At 45.6% G+C, this 17,943-nt stretch overlaps 1 protein-coding gene across 1 annotated transcript in view; it reads left to right on the top strand.

Annotated features, from left to right (window-relative positions):
* Window positions 1-17,928, top strand: part of STAB2 (stabilin 2) — a 77,790-nt gene extending 59,862 nt beyond the window's left edge. Inside the window, exons 49-67 of the mRNA XM_020584738.2 lie at window positions 217-393; window positions 473-562; window positions 1,837-1,983; window positions 3,153-3,209; window positions 3,650-3,773; window positions 4,808-4,957; window positions 6,762-6,866; window positions 7,220-7,327; window positions 8,002-8,195; window positions 9,187-9,328; window positions 9,637-9,770; window positions 10,854-11,019; window positions 11,254-11,360; window positions 11,975-12,094; window positions 12,877-13,035; window positions 13,864-13,971; window positions 14,655-14,783; window positions 15,867-15,986; window positions 16,569-17,928. Coding sequence (XP_020440327.2) covers window positions 217-393; window positions 473-562; window positions 1,837-1,983; window positions 3,153-3,209; window positions 3,650-3,773; window positions 4,808-4,957; window positions 6,762-6,866; window positions 7,220-7,327; window positions 8,002-8,195; window positions 9,187-9,328; window positions 9,637-9,770; window positions 10,854-11,019; window positions 11,254-11,360; window positions 11,975-12,094; window positions 12,877-13,035; window positions 13,864-13,971; window positions 14,655-14,783; window positions 15,867-15,986; window positions 16,569-16,619 — 2,388 coding nt within the window. The 3' untranslated portion in view covers window positions 16,620-17,928. The remainder of the gene's footprint in view (window positions 1-216; window positions 394-472; window positions 563-1,836; window positions 1,984-3,152; window positions 3,210-3,649; window positions 3,774-4,807; window positions 4,958-6,761; window positions 6,867-7,219; window positions 7,328-8,001; window positions 8,196-9,186; window positions 9,329-9,636; window positions 9,771-10,853; window positions 11,020-11,253; window positions 11,361-11,974; window positions 12,095-12,876; window positions 13,036-13,863; window positions 13,972-14,654; window positions 14,784-15,866; window positions 15,987-16,568) is intronic.
* The last annotated feature ends 15 nt before the right edge of the window (window positions 17,929-17,943 follow it).

Here is a 17,943-nt window from a genome sequence, read left to right as displayed (position 1 = left end):
CCCACAGCCACCTTTCCCTTCTCCACTCAGCTCTGTCCTACTGTATCTCAAGCTCAACTCACGTAGCTGGTTTTAAAGTCAAGGTTCTTGCAGGCTTTGACCAGGCAGCCCACAGGGCATTACACTCCAGTTATACCAGACATTCACTCCACAGGGTCAGCATCCCTTTGGGCAGAGGATTAATCTTCCACCCCAATAACCCCTTCTGTGTTGCAGAAGAACAACCTGCTTGGATTGATCAACGATCCCATTCACAAACCCGTCACGCTCTTCTGGCCTACAGACACAGCCATCCGTGGGCTGCCACAGGAGCAGCAGGACTTCCTCTTCAAGAAGTCCAACACTGACAAACTGGTGCAGTACCTCAAATTCCACATTGTCCGTGACGCTGCGGTAAGCCCTTGCTTTTTGGGAGCGTTGCCACAGCCAAAATATGCAAGCCCAGATATATATCTCCCCTTTTCCTTCCCAGGTGTTGGCCTACCAGCTCCCCAGCTCCACCTCACTGAAGACCCTGCAGGGCTCCAACCTCAGTGTGAGCTGTGGGGATAACGGGGAGATTGTAAGTGTTCACTCTACTGGCACACTTATCTCCCTCACCCCTGCTGCAGGATCCACTCCTGCAGACCACACCATGCCTTTGCACGGCCCCCAGGCAGGGTTAGGGGCACCAAAATTCATTGGTCATTCCCCAGTACACGACAAGAGCCACACCAACAGATTCTAGATGGTTTGCAGGACAGTTTGGAGCTGTCATTTGCTCTGTTGTAAAACGCTACTCATTCAAAACAGCTCTCAGTTAACTTGAAAGTGAAATAGCAGCACACTTTAACTTCTACACTAAAATACCAGTGCAAAACCACCAAGATCAGCCTGGTTTGGAACCCCAAGAATGCAGCACCTGCATGCAAACTCTCGCTTGTAAGCACTTACAAGCTAAGATTGCAGGCACACACATAGCCTGTTAAACCAGAGCAATGTCACATTTTTCTTTGCAAATGTATCAGATCATACCTGGCAAGCACCTAAGTCTAAGTATGCAAAAGGTTAACCTGGGGACATAGACTGGCATACTCTGTCCTCTTCAGAAGATAAAAACATCATAGAACTATAGGATGGTTTGGGTTAGAAGGAACCTTGAAGATCATCCAATTCTACCTGTCCTGTTATGGGCAGGGACACCTTACAGTAGACCAGGTTGCTCAAAATCCCATTCAACCTGGCTTTGAACACTTCCAGGGATGGGACATCCACAGGTCTCTGGGCAACTTGCTCCAGTGTCTCACCAACCCCACAGTAAATAATTTCTTCCCAATATCCAATCTAAACCCACCTTCTTTCAGTTTAAAGCCATTACTCCTTGTCTTATCATTACATGCCCTTGTTAAAAATCCTTCTTCAACTCTCACATATCCCCACTTAGGGACTGGAAGGTGCTCTAGGGTCTCCCTGAAGCCTCCTCTTCTCCCAGCTGAACAGCCCCAGCTCTCTCAGCCTGTCTTCATAGCAGATGTGCTCCTCTGAGTATCCTCATGGCCCTTCTCTGGACTTGCTCCAACACATTCACATCTTTCCTCTGTTGGAACCTCAGAGCTGGACACAGTCCTTCAGACACAGATCTGCCCATTATAGCAGGTTACATATGCCCAGGTTGTAGCATTCAGCTATAGGAAGAGAGGCCCCAAAATTTGGTTTGAGCCCCTATAGCTATCAATTTTGCTTACAGGATAGTTTGACACACCACCTTGTCCCAAGAGCATTCCTACAGAGAGCAGGAACCCAAGCAGGAGCAGGTCATGACTCCCCATGTCCCCCTCTCCCCATGCCATCTCCCAGGGCGCGCTGTTCCTGAACGATGGACAGTGCAAGGTGGTGCAGCGGCAGCTGGAGTTCGACGGGGGCATCGCCTACGGGATCAACTGCCTGCTGATGGAGCCCAGCCTGGGGGGACGCTGCGACAGCTTCCTCACCGTGGAGTTCATGGTCAGTGCCCATTTCGGGTCCCTCACCCTGACAACAACACAGCCCAAGGGCCAACGTCCACCTTCACCGGGCCAGCACTCCCTGCAGCTCTGGTGCTCCTGCCAGTAAGCCCCAGTGCTGCAGGGTGGCTGCATCTGCTGCACTGCCTAGAGAGAGATTAAGTAGTGCAGCACAATGCCTGAGAGGTGCACAGCAGAAACCCTGTATCCACATGAAGCAGCACACAGAACAAGTGGTTTCAGTTAAGACCATAAAAAAAAAAAAAAGCACCTTCCACATGCAAGCAAAAATCTGAGCAAGGACAAATCTTTCTGCTGTGTCTTTAAATTAGTGGAAGTTCACACTATGGATTTGTCTGTAGAGATGGCATTTACAAAGTTCCCTATTACAGCAGGGAAGAACAGCAGCACAGGGTATGAAGGACACAAGATAGAGAACTGCCTACTCTGTCTCAGTCTCTGGCATTTCTTGTTTTTAACACACTTGAACAGGCACTGTTAGCGTGGAGGAAGTTTCCTCTGGGAACTTTGATGGGTCCCACAAATGGGACATTTTGAAAGACATCTTGAAGTGGTTTCAAGACCAAGTTTACTTCTGTTTAATTTGAATGTATGAAAAAATTACCTAGAAGTACAGTAATTTTCAGGTATTCAGTGTTTAAAAAAAGGTTATCGGAACATATATTTCAATCATAAAACCAATAATTGTGTATATCCCACCTGCTCAAGTTGCCTCTTGTTTATGATTTCATTAAATGAAATTAAATAGATATAATTTCCTCAGATCTGGTCAGTACTTCCTGAGAAGTAAACATTTTTCTATCCTCCAAGTTAGACATCCAGATCTGATACAGATCATGTCAATACTTGTTTGAAGAACATTCATCATCTCTTCCCTGTTTCTTTAAATCCAGAGCAGTTTCTTCTTCCAGAACTTATATTCTGGTATCAAAACTATTTTCTTGCATTTTTGTGGCACTAAATTATTACAACTATTTTGTTGTCACTCTCCTCTATCGTTTCTCCAGAATTTTCTATTAATTTTTTAAGTGCAATAAGCTTTACCTTTTCTCTGCTCATATTTTCTGCTCTCATAAAACAGACTTTTTGTCCAAGCCAAGTGGCCTTTTGTAGCCATTATTTTAATATGCTTTTTTTTCCCTTTTCCAGGGGCATTGTGCTAGCTGTTTCAGTAACACTAAATGCCCTCCAGGGACAAAACCAAAGGTAATACATTCAATTCTCACTTGTAAGCAGTCTAACCTGCTCTTCTCTGCATTTCACAACAGCAAACCAGAAAAAGCTTCTTAGAATAAGTAAAAAGAGAACCTTCGAGAATGCTACCACACAATTAAGTGGAAAAGCTGTCCCTGGGCAAACATCCAGGTGCTGGTGGTGGGGAATGCTTGTTGGTCTCACACAGCATCCACTGTAAAAGTGCTTCAGCTGACTCCAGAACAGCCCCTGCACTTTCATTAACAGTGTTTAGCATGTCAAGAATCAGAGAAGGTGGGGGTCTCATACCCACACTCTCCACACATCACATTTTGAGTCAATGAACATCAGAAATTATAATTTAAAGAGGAAAAAAACCAAACCTCCACACAGCACTCCTTTCCCTGTGTTTTCCCCCCTCCTCTCTCTGCACTGGCACATGTGACACGCAGGAAGGAATCCACTGGTGCACCTACGAGTCCTATGGGCTGCGGAGGGATGGTTGCCGTAGGAACTGCTCCATGGTCATCCACATAGCCAAGTGCTGCAAGGGCTACTTCGGGCCAGACTGCCAAGGTAGGATTCCCACCCACATGGCCAGCCTGTGTCCCTCCCCTTCCCCCTCCCCAGTACAGCTGTGTAGCTCCCAGCAGACAAAACTGGGAGAATTGGGATAAGGGGCATGAGAGACCAGCTGCAAGATGAAAGAACTTGGTTGCAAGAGCTGAAGAACACAAAGTGTTAACTGCCTTTTCAATTCAAATTATCTCCTTTTCACATTTAGAGCAAGTTTTAAACTCCATAGTAGCAGGTGAATGCTATAGAGAGTGAATGCTGTCCTGCTGAGCAAGTCACCAGCTGAAAGTCCTTTAAACACAAACAGGCTCGGGTTCACTCAGCAACACCAGAACACACCTGAGAACCAGTGCATGATTGCTCAGCCACAGACAAGTGCACTCATCAGCAGAGTAAGCTCAGAAATTGTAGTTCTGAGGAGCTGGAGATGGTTTGGGAGGCTCCATCTCAGCAATTTGTTAGCAGACGCTTCCAAAGTGTGCTCATTCACCTGCCAGCCCTGTAGGGGAACAGTACCAGGATCCCACCAGGGCACACAGGGTCACAATCCAGGTCAGCATCTCTGCTGGCAGATAGGTCCAGCCACACATAGCCCTGCCAGCTTGCTCCGTCCCAGTTTCACAGAGACACATGCAGATCCCATGCAATTTTGGCCATCTCAGCCTGAGCCACCCTTTGGGGTTGTCCTGACAGCACACAGACCCAAAGAGATGCACAAAAAAAGTCTTGATTTAGGCAGTGCCATTCACAGATGGGTCTGAATGAGCAAGCAGCCAGATAACAGCACCCACAAGTCAGGGCTGGAAGGATCCTCAATGCCTTTCTGATAGGAGCTGTGAAAGCACATCAAGGAATTTAGAGCATGAGGCTCACAGTAGCCATAAGCGTCACAGCCACTTCTGCACGCCTCAACAGAGATGCAGTTACAGGCACTCCCTGCTCAATGATTTTTACAGACCAGTAGGTAACCAACAGCAACAATGAATAAACATGCACCTGACCTAAAGAGCCACTTCTCTTTTTGAACCTTTCAGCTTGCCCAGGGGGCCCAGAGACCCCATGCAACGGCCACGGCTCCTGTGACGACGGGTACACGGGGACAGGAGAGTGCCACTGCAACAGCGGCTTCAACGGGACGGCGTGTGAGCTGTGCTTGCCAGGCAGATACGGCTTCACCTGCAGGCGTACGTTTGAGCTCCCTCTCCAGATCCATGCCCACGTCAAGCCTAAACTAGTCTGTCAGCAAGGAGTTTCTCAGTGAGCCAAGGAATGGTTCCCTCTTAACACAAACATTTTTCCTTGGTGCCTCCTCACACCAGGGGATGGCACAAGGTCTCAAGGCCAGGAGTGCAGAGGCTACGTGGCTGTGTCTGCACAGGACCTCCTACTCTTAACATGGTACATAAGTAATAGAATAGAAGCAGAGCCTCCAGCAACAAGTGGTTTTAGGTGCAGCACAGCTTTCTCCTCCATCCCCACAAAGCTTAAGAGTATTTTAGCAACGTGGTTCCTCAAGGAATGCAGGAGGCCAAGGCCATGCACTACTTCTGCAGAGAAGGAAAAGGACACCAAGATGAGGGCAGTTTGTGAAGAGGGACAGCCAAGCAACTGCTCACAAAAATCCACCTCTCTGTGGTTTTAAATGTGAACTAGGTGGGAGCAGGATCAATATCTCCCTTTAAACTTAAATTCTTTCCTGACATAAAGCCGTCAGATAAGAAGCTACAACATTAATGCTTCCATCCTAACCCTGTGTACCTGTACTGCTCCTGAGGCACATGGGATGGGAGGGTATAGGCAAGACAACAGGCTTGGACACAGATATTCAGGATTATGCTTACCTACAATTCATCCACTTTATAGCACACCATAGCATAAAATGTATGAGCCATGAGCTTGAAACCAGATTATGAAATTTAAGAGAAAAACATTTTATAGCCCCTTCTTTTTGATATAGATTTAAGTCAGCCAAAAATTAACTAAGCAGGTAAAATTTTAAAAAGCCAGCAAGTGAAGCTCCTTTTCAGCAGGACAGGTATTCAAAAAATCAGTTCCACCAATCCCACATAATTTTCTTCTTTAAACTACAATACTTCAGGAAGAAGGATAAGGCCATAAAGGATTCTACAGCATTAAATTATAAAATAGAGAGCCATGAATAATTTTTTAAGAAGGATTTAGCACATAAGTTATTGCAAGGCCCAAAGAGGAGGGGGAAAAAACATCACCTATAGATTAAACCACACCTCAGGTTGGAGGGCAGAAGGAGCAAAGCCTCATCTATAAAAGGAACTGAAGGAATCCAAAAGTTTTTAGTCATAAAAATATCTGAAACCTAAAAAAAAAATATAGGTAACTTGTCTACATTTTACAGAAAAGCTCACTAACCTCATATGTGGCTTCTTTGCTCAACTGGACCTTCTCCCACACAGCAACCAAGCACTCTCCCTCCACACTCTTGTTTTTCTTGGTCCTCCCCACAATTAGCAGCTGTTGCTCATTAGGAGTGATTTGTCTGGTGTTGTGGTGCATGGGGTCTTCAGCTCAGCCATTAACTCTTTCCTGCCACAGTCCTTTGTGGAGTTTGCTACTCCACTGCAATGTGCAGATCAATACTCATTTTCATTGTCAGAGGCACATTGAACTAATGCCAGTCATAAAATCATAGGACTACAGGATAATTCAGATTGGAAGGGGTTTCAGAAGGTCTCTAGTCCAACTCCCTTCTCAAAACAGGGTCACTTCTGAGCTCATGTTGTTCAGGATTTATCCTGTCAGGACTTGCAAACCCCCAAGGATGAAGATTGCTCAACAACTCTGGAAAGTCTGGTCCTCTGCTTGACTGGCCTCATGGTGAAATACCATGAAGTTAGGCTCAGATAAATTATTGCTGGATAATACTGTATCTAAACTGACATGATGGTGTTTCTCTAGAGCAAGATTTTCCCCTTTGCCACTCTGCAAGTGATTTCTGTGCTTCTTTTCCAGCTTGTGAATGCAAGAACAACGGGCAGTGTGACGAAGGATACTCAGGGACAGGACGATGTTTCTGTGAAACAGGATGGACTGGCCGGCTGTGTGAAACCAAGCTAGGTCTCTGCCTGCTCTCACCAGACTCTGTCCATGGATCCATGGGTTGAAAGTACTTGCAGTTCATCAGAAGGTTCCCATAGATAAGAGAGAAAGGGTTAATAATATTAGGAGCCATCTAAGAACACTTAGGGACTCTGCTCTGGACTGAGGACAAATCCCTTCAGCCCACTGTCTCCTCTTTTGTGATATGGCAATAGGAGTTCCCACCTCCCCTATGGAGGGGCTTTGGGCTGTGGCAGTCAAAAACTAAATGTCTTAGAAGTTTCCCAGTTAACCAGACTGGTATGAAGGGTTCTCCTTGTGCATGGTGGTACAAGAGCTCTTTCATTCCAGCTGTCCTGCCTTCCCTGCAGCTCTGCCGCCAACATGCTCCCCGAGCTGCTCGGCCCACGCCGTCTGCACGGAGAACAACACGTGCCAGTGCAAGCCCTTGTACAACGGGGATGGGATCACATGCACAGGTGAGCTGCCACCCCCTGCTCACAGCGAGAAGGCAGCTTCTTCCCTCCTCCACATGCACGTGAACACAGTTACTGCCCACTGTGACATGTTGCCTGTCCAACCTAAAAACTTCCACTGTGCAGCAAGTGAAACAAAGTTAGGATATAGAGAGTTCAGCTTTTTCTAAATCAGAAGGCTGCCTTCTCCAGACTTTACCAAGCAGGACCATGGGCAGCAAGTGCCCTTCAGTCAAGGTTTGAACACAGCAGGGTTTTAAGCTGGGTTTCCCTCAGAGGATTTACGCTGGGACTTGATGATATCAAAGGGTTTTTCCAACAAAAATGATTCTATGATTTATTTTTATGACTGTAGGCAAGGCAGTTCCCTGGTAACACTGCTACAGAAAGAGTTGTTCTTTCTCAGCCAGGTGTCTTACATCTTCCAAACCTGGCCAGAAGTCTGAGGGTTGGTACCATGTCTCCTAAATCAAGAACATCCTGACAAGGCCTTCAGAGGCCTAAGAGATAGACTTACAGAAATTCAGTAATGCCTCAGGAAACGAAAACAGCTTTTTTTTTCTTAAACAAGTATTCTAGTAGTTTTAGTGTGAAAGGACTGGTGATGGTTTGTCTTTATGAAGAACATCCTCTTTAAAAGCAGACTTTACTCACTTATTTCCTTTCTTCCCCTGCAGCTGCAGAACTGTGCAAACAGAACAATGGTGGGTGCCACAAGGCGGCTGAATGCACACAGCACGGGGTGAAAGTCTTCTGTAGCTGCCAGAAGGGATACAAGGGAGATGGGTTTACTTGCCTTCCAATAAATCCTTGTGCTGATGGGTTCAACGGAGGCTGCCACGAGCATGCCATTTGCATTGTCATAGGCCCTGTAAGTTGAATGGTTTCAATCCCCAGAAGGGAAGTCTGACACATTTCTCCCTGGTGCCAGCAGAAGTCTCCTCTGGCTGGATGGCACTCTGCACCTCTCTAAATCCCTGTTTTCCAAAACAACTTTTACTTAGCTCCAACCTACTTTCCACATCAGCTTGGTATGCTTTCAGCTGAAGGGTGAGAAGCAATCTGACATCTTTGCTCTGGGGAATGGGATAACACAGAAGATGGCATGTTTTGCATACATAGTCTTTCTGTCCCACTCTTAGCTCTCCCTAACTGGATATCCTTATTTGCTGTAGGAATTTGTTAGATCAAAATTAAATACATTTTGGAAGCTAAACAAAGTGACAGCTGGGAGAATAGTGTCACTTGTTCGTTGCTTGAACTCAGCTTAAAAGCTCCACAGCCACATGATACAAATTCCATGACCCACATAGTCGGTGTGGTTAGGGAAAACTTGTGCAGGTGACTTGATCCGGCATTTGTCCTGGTGCTTCCAGGATCACTTCTCCATTCCACTGGTGTCTTGCCTGAGCTGCCTTCCAGGAGTGATCTAGAAAAGTCTTGCTGATAATCCATTCCAGCTGTCAACCCTCGCAGTCCCTGGATGTCACCAATTCCTGCTTGGTTTATAGCTCTCATTTATTACTATCAGTGGGCCATTAAATTCCATTCTTGCTTCCATGCCCAGCCATTTAAATATCATTTTGATATGTTTGCCATCCGTTTTTGTGAATTATGTGTCATATAACCCTCCAATGCACGTTACTAACTTTGTGGATGAAATTATGCTTTGGTTTTAATTCAGCAAAGCACCCGAGTACGTGTGTAAATGTTTGGCTTAGTTGTTAGTAGCAACTTTTCTGTTTGTCCATTCCTGCTTACATCAAATGACATTTTCCCAACAGTTCAGAATGTTGCCTGAAACACCAGTTTTAGGTCAGCTAAATGCTTGTCTTGGCCTTTTTCCTTCTCTCTCTGAGCAGGACAGACGTAAGTGCGAGTGCAAAAGCAACTACGTTGGTGATGGGCTGAACTGCTCCGTGATGCAGCTGCCCCTTGACCGCTGCCTGCAGGACAATGGGCAGTGCCACCCCGACGCTGACTGTGCTGATCTGCACTTCCAAGGTGAGGAGGGCACACCTTGCACACCACCAGCCCTGTGCCCTGAGGCCAGTGGCACTATTAGCTTGCTCAGCCCTCTACCTCTGTCGCTGTGAAACAATGAGATTGCAGTTGGAATGTGTGCTTACATACTTGGCAATACCAGCTCCATGAAGCAACATGTGAGGGCAGGCCAGGTGGGAATATCCCTAAGGAATCAATCTGTTCTAACTACGTTTCACAAAATTCACGGGTATTCGTACGGCACAGCTGGCTCTGCATCCAGGCACAGAAACACCTTCAGGAAGAGCTGGTCCTTCTCTCTCTTGCAGACACCACGGTCGGGGTGTTCCACCTGCGCTCCCCCCTGGGGCAGTACAAAATGACTTACGAGCAGGCCAGGGAGGCCTGTGCCAATGAGTCGGCCACCATCGCCACCTACAACCAGCTGCTCTACGCACAGAAGGTGAGGAGGCCTCTCCAAGGGAGGAGATCCCCAAAGAGCACTGAGTCACAGTGTAAATTGAGAGGGAGGAGTAAGGGGGCTGCTCTGTGCTAATAAGCATAATTTGCCCACCTTTCCTTCACCTATGCTCCCTGGTATGTTTGGCTGGGAGCAGTTTTCAGACTTTTTATTGGTTTCATGCCTGTTCCCACAGCACTAGAACCACTTGACAAGTTCTTGTTTCCAGTGATGATGGGGTGAGAGGTAGAGTCAGACTTTCAGAGTATTTTCCAGGGGATTTTAATTATTACCACTTCTTAAAGAAATGTGCACTTCAGAATTATGCTTAATTTATTTCTTTAAAGTAAGTCTCCAGGAATCTTTTTCTCAAATGCTGTTAAGTTAACAGACCCATTTCCACTTTGCTTTCCTTGAGCACATTACAGGCAACACATTGTTGATGTGAGTAGGGTAAGCATCTCAACTCAGGTTTGCAAAACTTGTTTTAGAAGAGTGGGTCAGACTGTCTCTAGCTCCTTCCAACTATGGAAGGAAGAAAGACACTCACTGTTTAGAGACACCTGTAGCAAAATGTGAAGCTGGACCACAGCCTGTACATCAACCTACTTCTACTGCAGATTCAGACTGCAGCCAAAGCTGCAGGTTCTCTGTGCCCCATAGTCTAAATGTTTCCCTCAAAGCAGCAAAGTCAGCAATGGGGCTGGCTCGAGCACTCCTGGTCACTTACACTCTACTTTGAGTTGGTTTGTCAGCCCTATCCACACCGGCAAAAGGTGGGCTGGCACACCACGGAATTGCGCATCACCTTTGGCTTTCACATCCTCCTCTGATGCTGCCCAACTTTCCGATCAGGGAGGCTTTTCCAGGAAAGGCTTGGTTGGTCCCCTTTGGCACAGAGCTCGGTGCAGGGCAGGCTGCAGGACAGACGGATGGACAGAGCCCATTCAGATCCACAGGAGGGGTGCTGGCAGGGCAGGTGCTGCCTGAGCGCCCCGGGGGCTCTGTTCATTCCATCTGCAGTTCCCCAGCCCCACCACACAGCTTTTCCCCTGAGTTTTTCCCTTCTGGCTGTGCTGACCACAGGCGAGGTACCACCTGTGCTCTGCTGGCTGGCTGGACGCTGAAAGAGTGGGCTACCCCACTGGCTTCTCCTCCCCAAACTGCGGCTCCGGATACGTCGGCATCGTGGACTACGGGAGAAGAGTCAATCTGAGCGAAACCTGGGATGTTTTCTGCTACAGGGAGAAAGGTAAGAGGGTCCTTTGCCACATCTCTCTGTGCAAACGGGGGCAGCAGCCCAGATTTTGGTTCCTTCCATCAGCCACAGGCTGCTAGACAACACTGCAAGAGACTTTGCCTCTTTTTTAACTTTAAAAAAAATCATAACCTGCTGCTTAGAAGTTGTTTTTCAGGCACAGAGCCACCTAAACCTTTCTTGGCAAGGGTGTTTGCCCATACAGCTCTCCGTATTTGTACCTTTCAGAGGTGAACTGCACCTGCAAGCCAGGCTATGTGGGAGACGGCATCTCCTGTAGTGGGAACTTGCTGCAAGTGCTGATGTCCTTCCCAACTCTGACAAACTTCCTGTCGGTAGGAACCAAGGATGGGGTGGGAGTGCAGCAAAGCAGGCCCCAAATGCTTTATCCAAGGTTTGCTTTACTAGCCCAGCAAACACAGGCAATAACAACACACCAGTGAAGCAAGGAGGAGTGGTCTAAATCTGCACCCTCAAAATCAGAACTTAGTTACTATTTTTTTAATTACTTGCCCCAGAGAGGTTTCTGGATTCTAAATTCAATTGGAATTAAAAGCCTGGTGCAGCCTTAGCTTTAAGGAGACTCTGCACAACTTCTTAAGCATCACAAGGAGCACGGTGCTTCGGAACTTTATCAAATTGCTGCTGGGAAAAGGCAAAATGTTAAGAGTTCCTTTCTTGTCACTACTCAGAAAGGCACTATATGTATAAGCAGCCTCAAAGACAACAGGGACCCAACTTCTGCAAATCAGCTTAAGATGTGCTCATCAAATCAGCAGCTAGAGCTGGGTTTTGAATATGAAATTCCTTTCTAAAGTCACTCCAGAGCTGCTTTGTGGCTAATAACAGAAAGTTCCTTTGTTGTCGTTCATACGGTCTCATCTTTTCCACTCTCCACACAAGAGTGCATAATTGTTCTTTAGTAAAGCTGGATTTTGTTTCTGCCTAGGACATCATGGCTTACTCCAACACCTCTAGGAAGGGGAGAGAGTTCCTGCAGTACCTCACAGACCTGTCAGTGCACGCCACTCTCTTTGCTCCCAATGATAGTGGATTAAAGGAAAATGAGGTCAGGGGGTTTTCTTTTTTTCCTTCCTTGTTCTATTAACACTTTTTAAACAGCTATTATGAGTTTCTGCATCCCATTAAAATTTAAGCTTAAAAAAATAATCTTAGTATGATGTGACTTCTGTGTAACCCCATATAATTTAAACTGTACTCACAAAAGACATGAATTCATTGTTTCCATTTCCCTTCCATGGTTAGGGGCGCAAGGTTATCGAGTGTTCAAGTCACTACAAAGACTTTTCCATCAGGCATTTTAGTTACCCTGTTATGGAGGAGTCTGCCTCAGATGAAGTCTGCTCCAGCTCATTAGCATTGAGCACAGTTACTTGAAGAAAGCAGCACACAGCTTTGGTATTTCCCACAAATACATTAAAGGCATCCATTCCTAACTGTTCCTATGCTTACTCCTTTTATTCTTTCTTTCCTTCCTTCCATCAAACACTGTCTCAAACAATCCACAAGGGTTCATGTACTGGTTTACATCTTCAAGCTGTTTGGAATACCTCTGAGTCTCATCACATCAGGTCATCCTACAGAGGAGTGAAATCCTTTGTCCTGCTGGAATTAAGGTGCTGCCTGCTGCAGGCAGCCATCAGAGGCCAGCAGGGACAGAAGGTCCCACTGTTCCCATGCAGATTTCCCAATAACCTCTAATGCTGCTGCACTTGCTGCAGCATTAATAGCAGAGGGGGAAAAAAGGGTCACAGGCACTTAGCCTACTAGTAAATCCAAAGGATTAATGAGATCCATTAACACTCCTTGTATTTTGCCCCTCATTTGCAGACACTTTCTGGGAGAGACATCGAGTATCATCTATCTAATGCCAATATAATGTTTTATGAGGACTTGACCAATGGAAGCACCCTTCTAACTCGTCTAGGGAAAAAACTCCTCATTACAAACTCCAGGGTCCAGGAACATCAAGTCCCCACTGCTGATCAGGTACCTTTGTAATAAATTTCCCATCTTTGTGCCTTTCCGCCTCTCAGGCTATACCCTGTGATTGGGTGGCACACGGATCTGGAGGGCATTTTGATAAGGTTAGAGTGGGCAGCAATGAGACTGAGTTTAGAAGGCTCTTTCCTGTCCAGAGACTGAAGGATAGGAGCTGGCAAACTGCAAATTTACAAGCTTGCAAATGGACAAGCTCAGACCTGCAAAACACAAAGGAAGCTGTTGAAGTGGCTTTCGGGAATGCAAAAATGGGGATATGGGCTTCATTTAACTCTTCTCTCAGCTTGGCAGGATTATGGGGGAGATGGCTGTGGGATGAAGAGATGAGAGCAGCAGCTTATAATTAAAAAAAAGGTGTTGGCATTTGTAAAGTTTCTTGGTAACTTTCTGGGAGAGGCAAGAGACACCAACTCAGCCGTGCTCATGGCAAGCAAACTCCAGCCAGCAAACTCAAGTGGCAAGTGGCTTCCTCCACAGTGAAAGTGGCTGCCTGGCATCAGGAATAACAGCACTTCTAGGCAGAGCTTGGCAATTTCCCAAAGATCACAAAAACCTTTAATTAGAAAAGAAATAAAAAGGACAGAGCAACATGAAGGCAGCACGCAGGTAATGATGATGGCTACTTCATGCGCAGGAGAGCCATGACCAGCCTGGGGCCATCCCCAGCTGATGTCCAGGGAGGCAGCAGTGTAAAACCCCCTGTATTTTTTCTCTCTGGGTGTCAGCAGCTGAGGTGGGGAAATCATCTTAACATCAATTTCAGTACCACAGGGAGAAGGTTCAAAGCTCAGCTCTCATTCCTTCTTTTCCTGGTAGGGTGAGATCCGATATGTGGACAGAAGTGCTATTGTTGAGTGGGATATAATTGCTTCCAACGGGATAATCCACATCATTTCAGAGCCTCTAAAGGCTCCATCAGAACCTGTAAGTACATAGTGATTTAGGTTTTTGGGGTGGTGAGAGGTAACTGTGTCTTATGTCACCCTAAACTCCTTGCTGACATTCATATATTCCCAGTTTCCCTGACATACAAGCAGCTTTCAGCTTAAAAGGTTACTTTCAAAGAGAATTAGAAGTTGAAAACAAGGTACCAGTGATACCAAAATATTTGTCTGAACAATTTCTTCCCACATTTATAAATTTATTTTCTTTATATAACATAATGGAGCTCATGTGTGTAAGAGAGATTTTAAAGTTCCATTTTAGTTCTTCCAAAAAGACCTTTCAAGATTCTAAGGAGCATTGTTTACTCTTGCTTTGGTATTCATTCCAATCCAAAACAACAAGGTTTTTTGAAAACAGATACCTTTTGCCTGCATGAATTCCTGCAAAGCTCCCAGTTATCCAGTTGTCTCCTTGGTCCACAAGGTGTAGTGATGGACTCGGCAGTGCTGGGTGAACAGTTGCACTCGATCATCTACTTCAACATAAACAGTTCTATGATTCTGTCAAAAGGCCGCATTTAAATGTCTCTAGGGAACACCTACCAGGAAACCCAAACACAAGAACAGCTCAGGACTAGAGCATAGCTCAAAGGGACACTGCATGGATGCTGTAACCTGACCAGTATGCACCCATAGCTCACTCACCCTCTCCCTTGCTTCCAGGCTCCTCTCCATGCCAGTACTGGGACAGGAATATTCTTTGGCATCTGTCTAGTTACTGGAATTGTGGCTCTTATTGGATATTCTTACCTCAGGTTCAGGAAGAAAAACACAGGCTTCCAGCACTTCAAGGTAGGTGGCGGGTGGGAACACGAAGCAGGGGGTGGACAACACTTCCCCAGACCCACTGCACTTCCCAAATCCACAATCTCCAGTTTCTCCAGGGGTTTTAAGCTAGATTAAAAACCCTCATCACTTCACACTTGAACTGTTCAGACTGAGACACAGAGGAAGTGGGGAAGGGCTCACACACTTGCCTTGGGCATGAGCTTACAATTGCCCTCAGACCTCTCTACCCAAGTGTCTGCTCACACAGACACTTCCAACGCCAAGGACTGGCCCAAAGCTCATTTAACTACACCACAGCAGTGCAGAAGTCTTTGCCTCCCCAGAAAGCTCACCCTTAAGGAAGCAGGCAAATACAACCACTGAAAGGGCACCTGTCCTCCATTGCTATTTATTTTGTTGTTCTGGAGGTTGAAACGTTTGATAGAACATGAATAACATTTCCTAAACTATAGGAAAAAGGCCAGATCCAAAAAACAAACAAATTGAAAGGCCTGTAGAATTGAAAAGTGCAGGTTTTTATACTGATGCACTTACATGCTTGATTTCTTTTAACTAATTTTGCTAGCAACACATAGATGCAAAACCAGCCAGCAACAGCCAAGCTACAGAGACGAGGGATGAGAAAAAAATATTACAAAATACACAAGAACCAAACCAAAAGAAAGTCTACCTAGAAGTGAACAGAAATCCCTTCCTGTTCTAGTCCCTGCATGTAACGTGAATCATCTTCTAGAAACAAAACCCAGGAGTCAAGAGCCAGGGTAAACACTTGCATTTTTAAATGGTGTCAGTGAGAGCCCTTTGGACTAACCAGATGCTTTTTACTCCAAGCACAATTTCAGGGCCACACTTCCTCTCCCATTCTTCACTGAGGCTTAAAAATAGGAAGGGAGAGGAAAAGAGACACCAGTGTTAAGTGACCTGAGATAATACAACAGCCAAAACCACAGTTCATGCCCAGAGACAGGTTTAGACAACAAAGCCAGTTCAACCACAACACCGCACCAGTAGGTAGTGAAGCTCAAGTGCCCCACTTTATGCACTGGAGGAAGAAGATGAAACTTAAGTTTGGGTTCTCTTGTGTAGTCAAAAGATGACACTGACACCACGTCGCTGGACAAGTCACAGCCTTCAAATATCACCAACCCCTCATACGAAAGTCCTTCGACAGCGACTTCACCAGAACCTACTTATGATCTTTTCTCAGTAAGTGCTCATTTTGCTTTGAGATTGAGACACTACTAATATAGTGGTAAGAGGGAATGACTTAGTGAAAGAAAAACGTCTAGCTGGAAAATAAAAATTAATGCAAGAAGCCAGCATTTGAGTTCCTGGCTCTCCTGTCTCCCTGCTGCTGGAAATTGGGTTTGTCTCACCTGTAGTAAAATCAAAGCTGTGGTCAACAGCTGCATCTCAAGTCCACCTTCAAAGACAGCTGAATTAAACTGGACTTCAAATGCCACTGGATGGCAGTGACATGTCCATACAAACTTAAGAAGCCTTCTAATTTGTCTTCATGTCTCCTTGCTGAGAGCCATGCTGGCACTCCAAAGAATCTGAAACACAGCAGGGAGGGGGCTGGGAATGCAGGGAAGGAAAGAGCACACCCTCACCAAGGTACAGAGTCTAAAATCAAAATGCACCGTTTTGCATCCAGTAAAAGGACTTGTTTGCTGCAAAAATGTCAGGTGCCAACTCTGGCATCTGTATGGACAAATCTGCAAAAAAGTTACTTTTGTTTCTTAATGTAGTGTTCAAGTCTGATTTTCTTTTTACTCTATTTTATAGGATTCAGACGACCAACAGCTTGTGATGAGTGGTCCTCATGATCAGAATTAAAGACCGAATTTGGCATTAGTCAGCTAATAAACACATTTTATTTACACTTACTGTGAAAAAAAGAGCACCTACATTACAGGGAATAAAATCTTGTTACAAACTAAAAACCAAAAGAGCACAGCTTTGTTTAAGATGCCTTCTATATAGCTCACAGAGATACCAGCCTCAGAAGTGTGGGCTGAATCTGAGCAGTACCAACTATGAGTGCTGAAAGCAAAACTGAGTCTAAACTAACCAGCCCAGAAGCAGACACCTCTCTGGGAAAAGCAGCTGATTTTCACTCACCTGCTATTTAACTGCTTTTAATCTTCTCCACAGACTTTAAAACGGCCACAAGCACACAGGGCTGTTAACTTGACAAATATCCTAAATTTCCTAGTACTCCAGGCCTGTGCTTTCATTTTGGCTCAGTTGCAACTAGAACAGGCAAGTGTGAAACAGAACATGTGGTAAGCCTCTATTTTTAAACGGAGGGGATTTTTTTGCTAGTTTACTTTCCTGTTAGATATTCAGCAGCAGGAAACCACCATCCTGTCTGTCCCCTTGCCTCCTCTAGCTTCTCTGTCTTTCCTTGAACTTGGCTTGGTGTTTGGTTTACATCTCACCTCACTATACAAAAAGAAGCAGTAACTGAGGCAGCTTTAGGAAGAAATGCAGGTGTTAGGAAAGCATCCAAATGAACCATTTTTGTGAAGAGTGGACTATGAAGATGAACACCCCCTTGCCATGCAGAGTCTACATTCAGTTCTTCAGGTCTGAGAGGAGCAGCAGCAGCAGCTGCTCCTTCCCATACTGTATTTTTACCGAGCACAGTAGTAACAGCTGCCACTGTCACCACACACTATTAGAAATGGATCAAACTTGAGTTTGACTCACTGTCACCTCCTTCCATCAAAATATTAATATCATCGTGATAATGTGAGAACATGGAACAAATCACAAAACAGAAAGAGAAGATTTTCTTGCTGGCAGTAGTAACATCCCCCCAACATGTAGGGGGGCAGGAGGGAAACCCAGGAAAGCTTTAGTCACCTCTGGGAACTATGCCAGGAGGCCTTCCCTCAGAGCAAGGTGGGGGGAAAATCCAGGGTTGTTGATGCACAAGGAAGGGAGTATAATGTGTAAATACACATTCATCTGGATGAAACAGAATTTCCTCAGCTCCTTCCCCTGTCCCCCTACACAAGCCTGCTTGTTTTCATGGACATTAGAAAATTTAGAACACAAATGTGCTTAAACACAGTCACATCTAGGAGAGTTTTCCCCACAGAATTTAGCAATTAATACAACGCATGCTCTTTCCTTCTCCCCAGTCAATCAAAAT

Source organism: Corvus cornix, chromosome 1A, assembly GCF_000738735.6.
Source record: "Corvus cornix cornix isolate S_Up_H32 chromosome 1A, ASM73873v5, whole genome shotgun sequence".
Classification (NCBI taxonomy): domain Eukaryota; kingdom Metazoa; phylum Chordata; class Aves; order Passeriformes; family Corvidae; genus Corvus; species Corvus cornix.
This window is presented reverse-complemented; position numbering and strand designations above follow the sequence as displayed.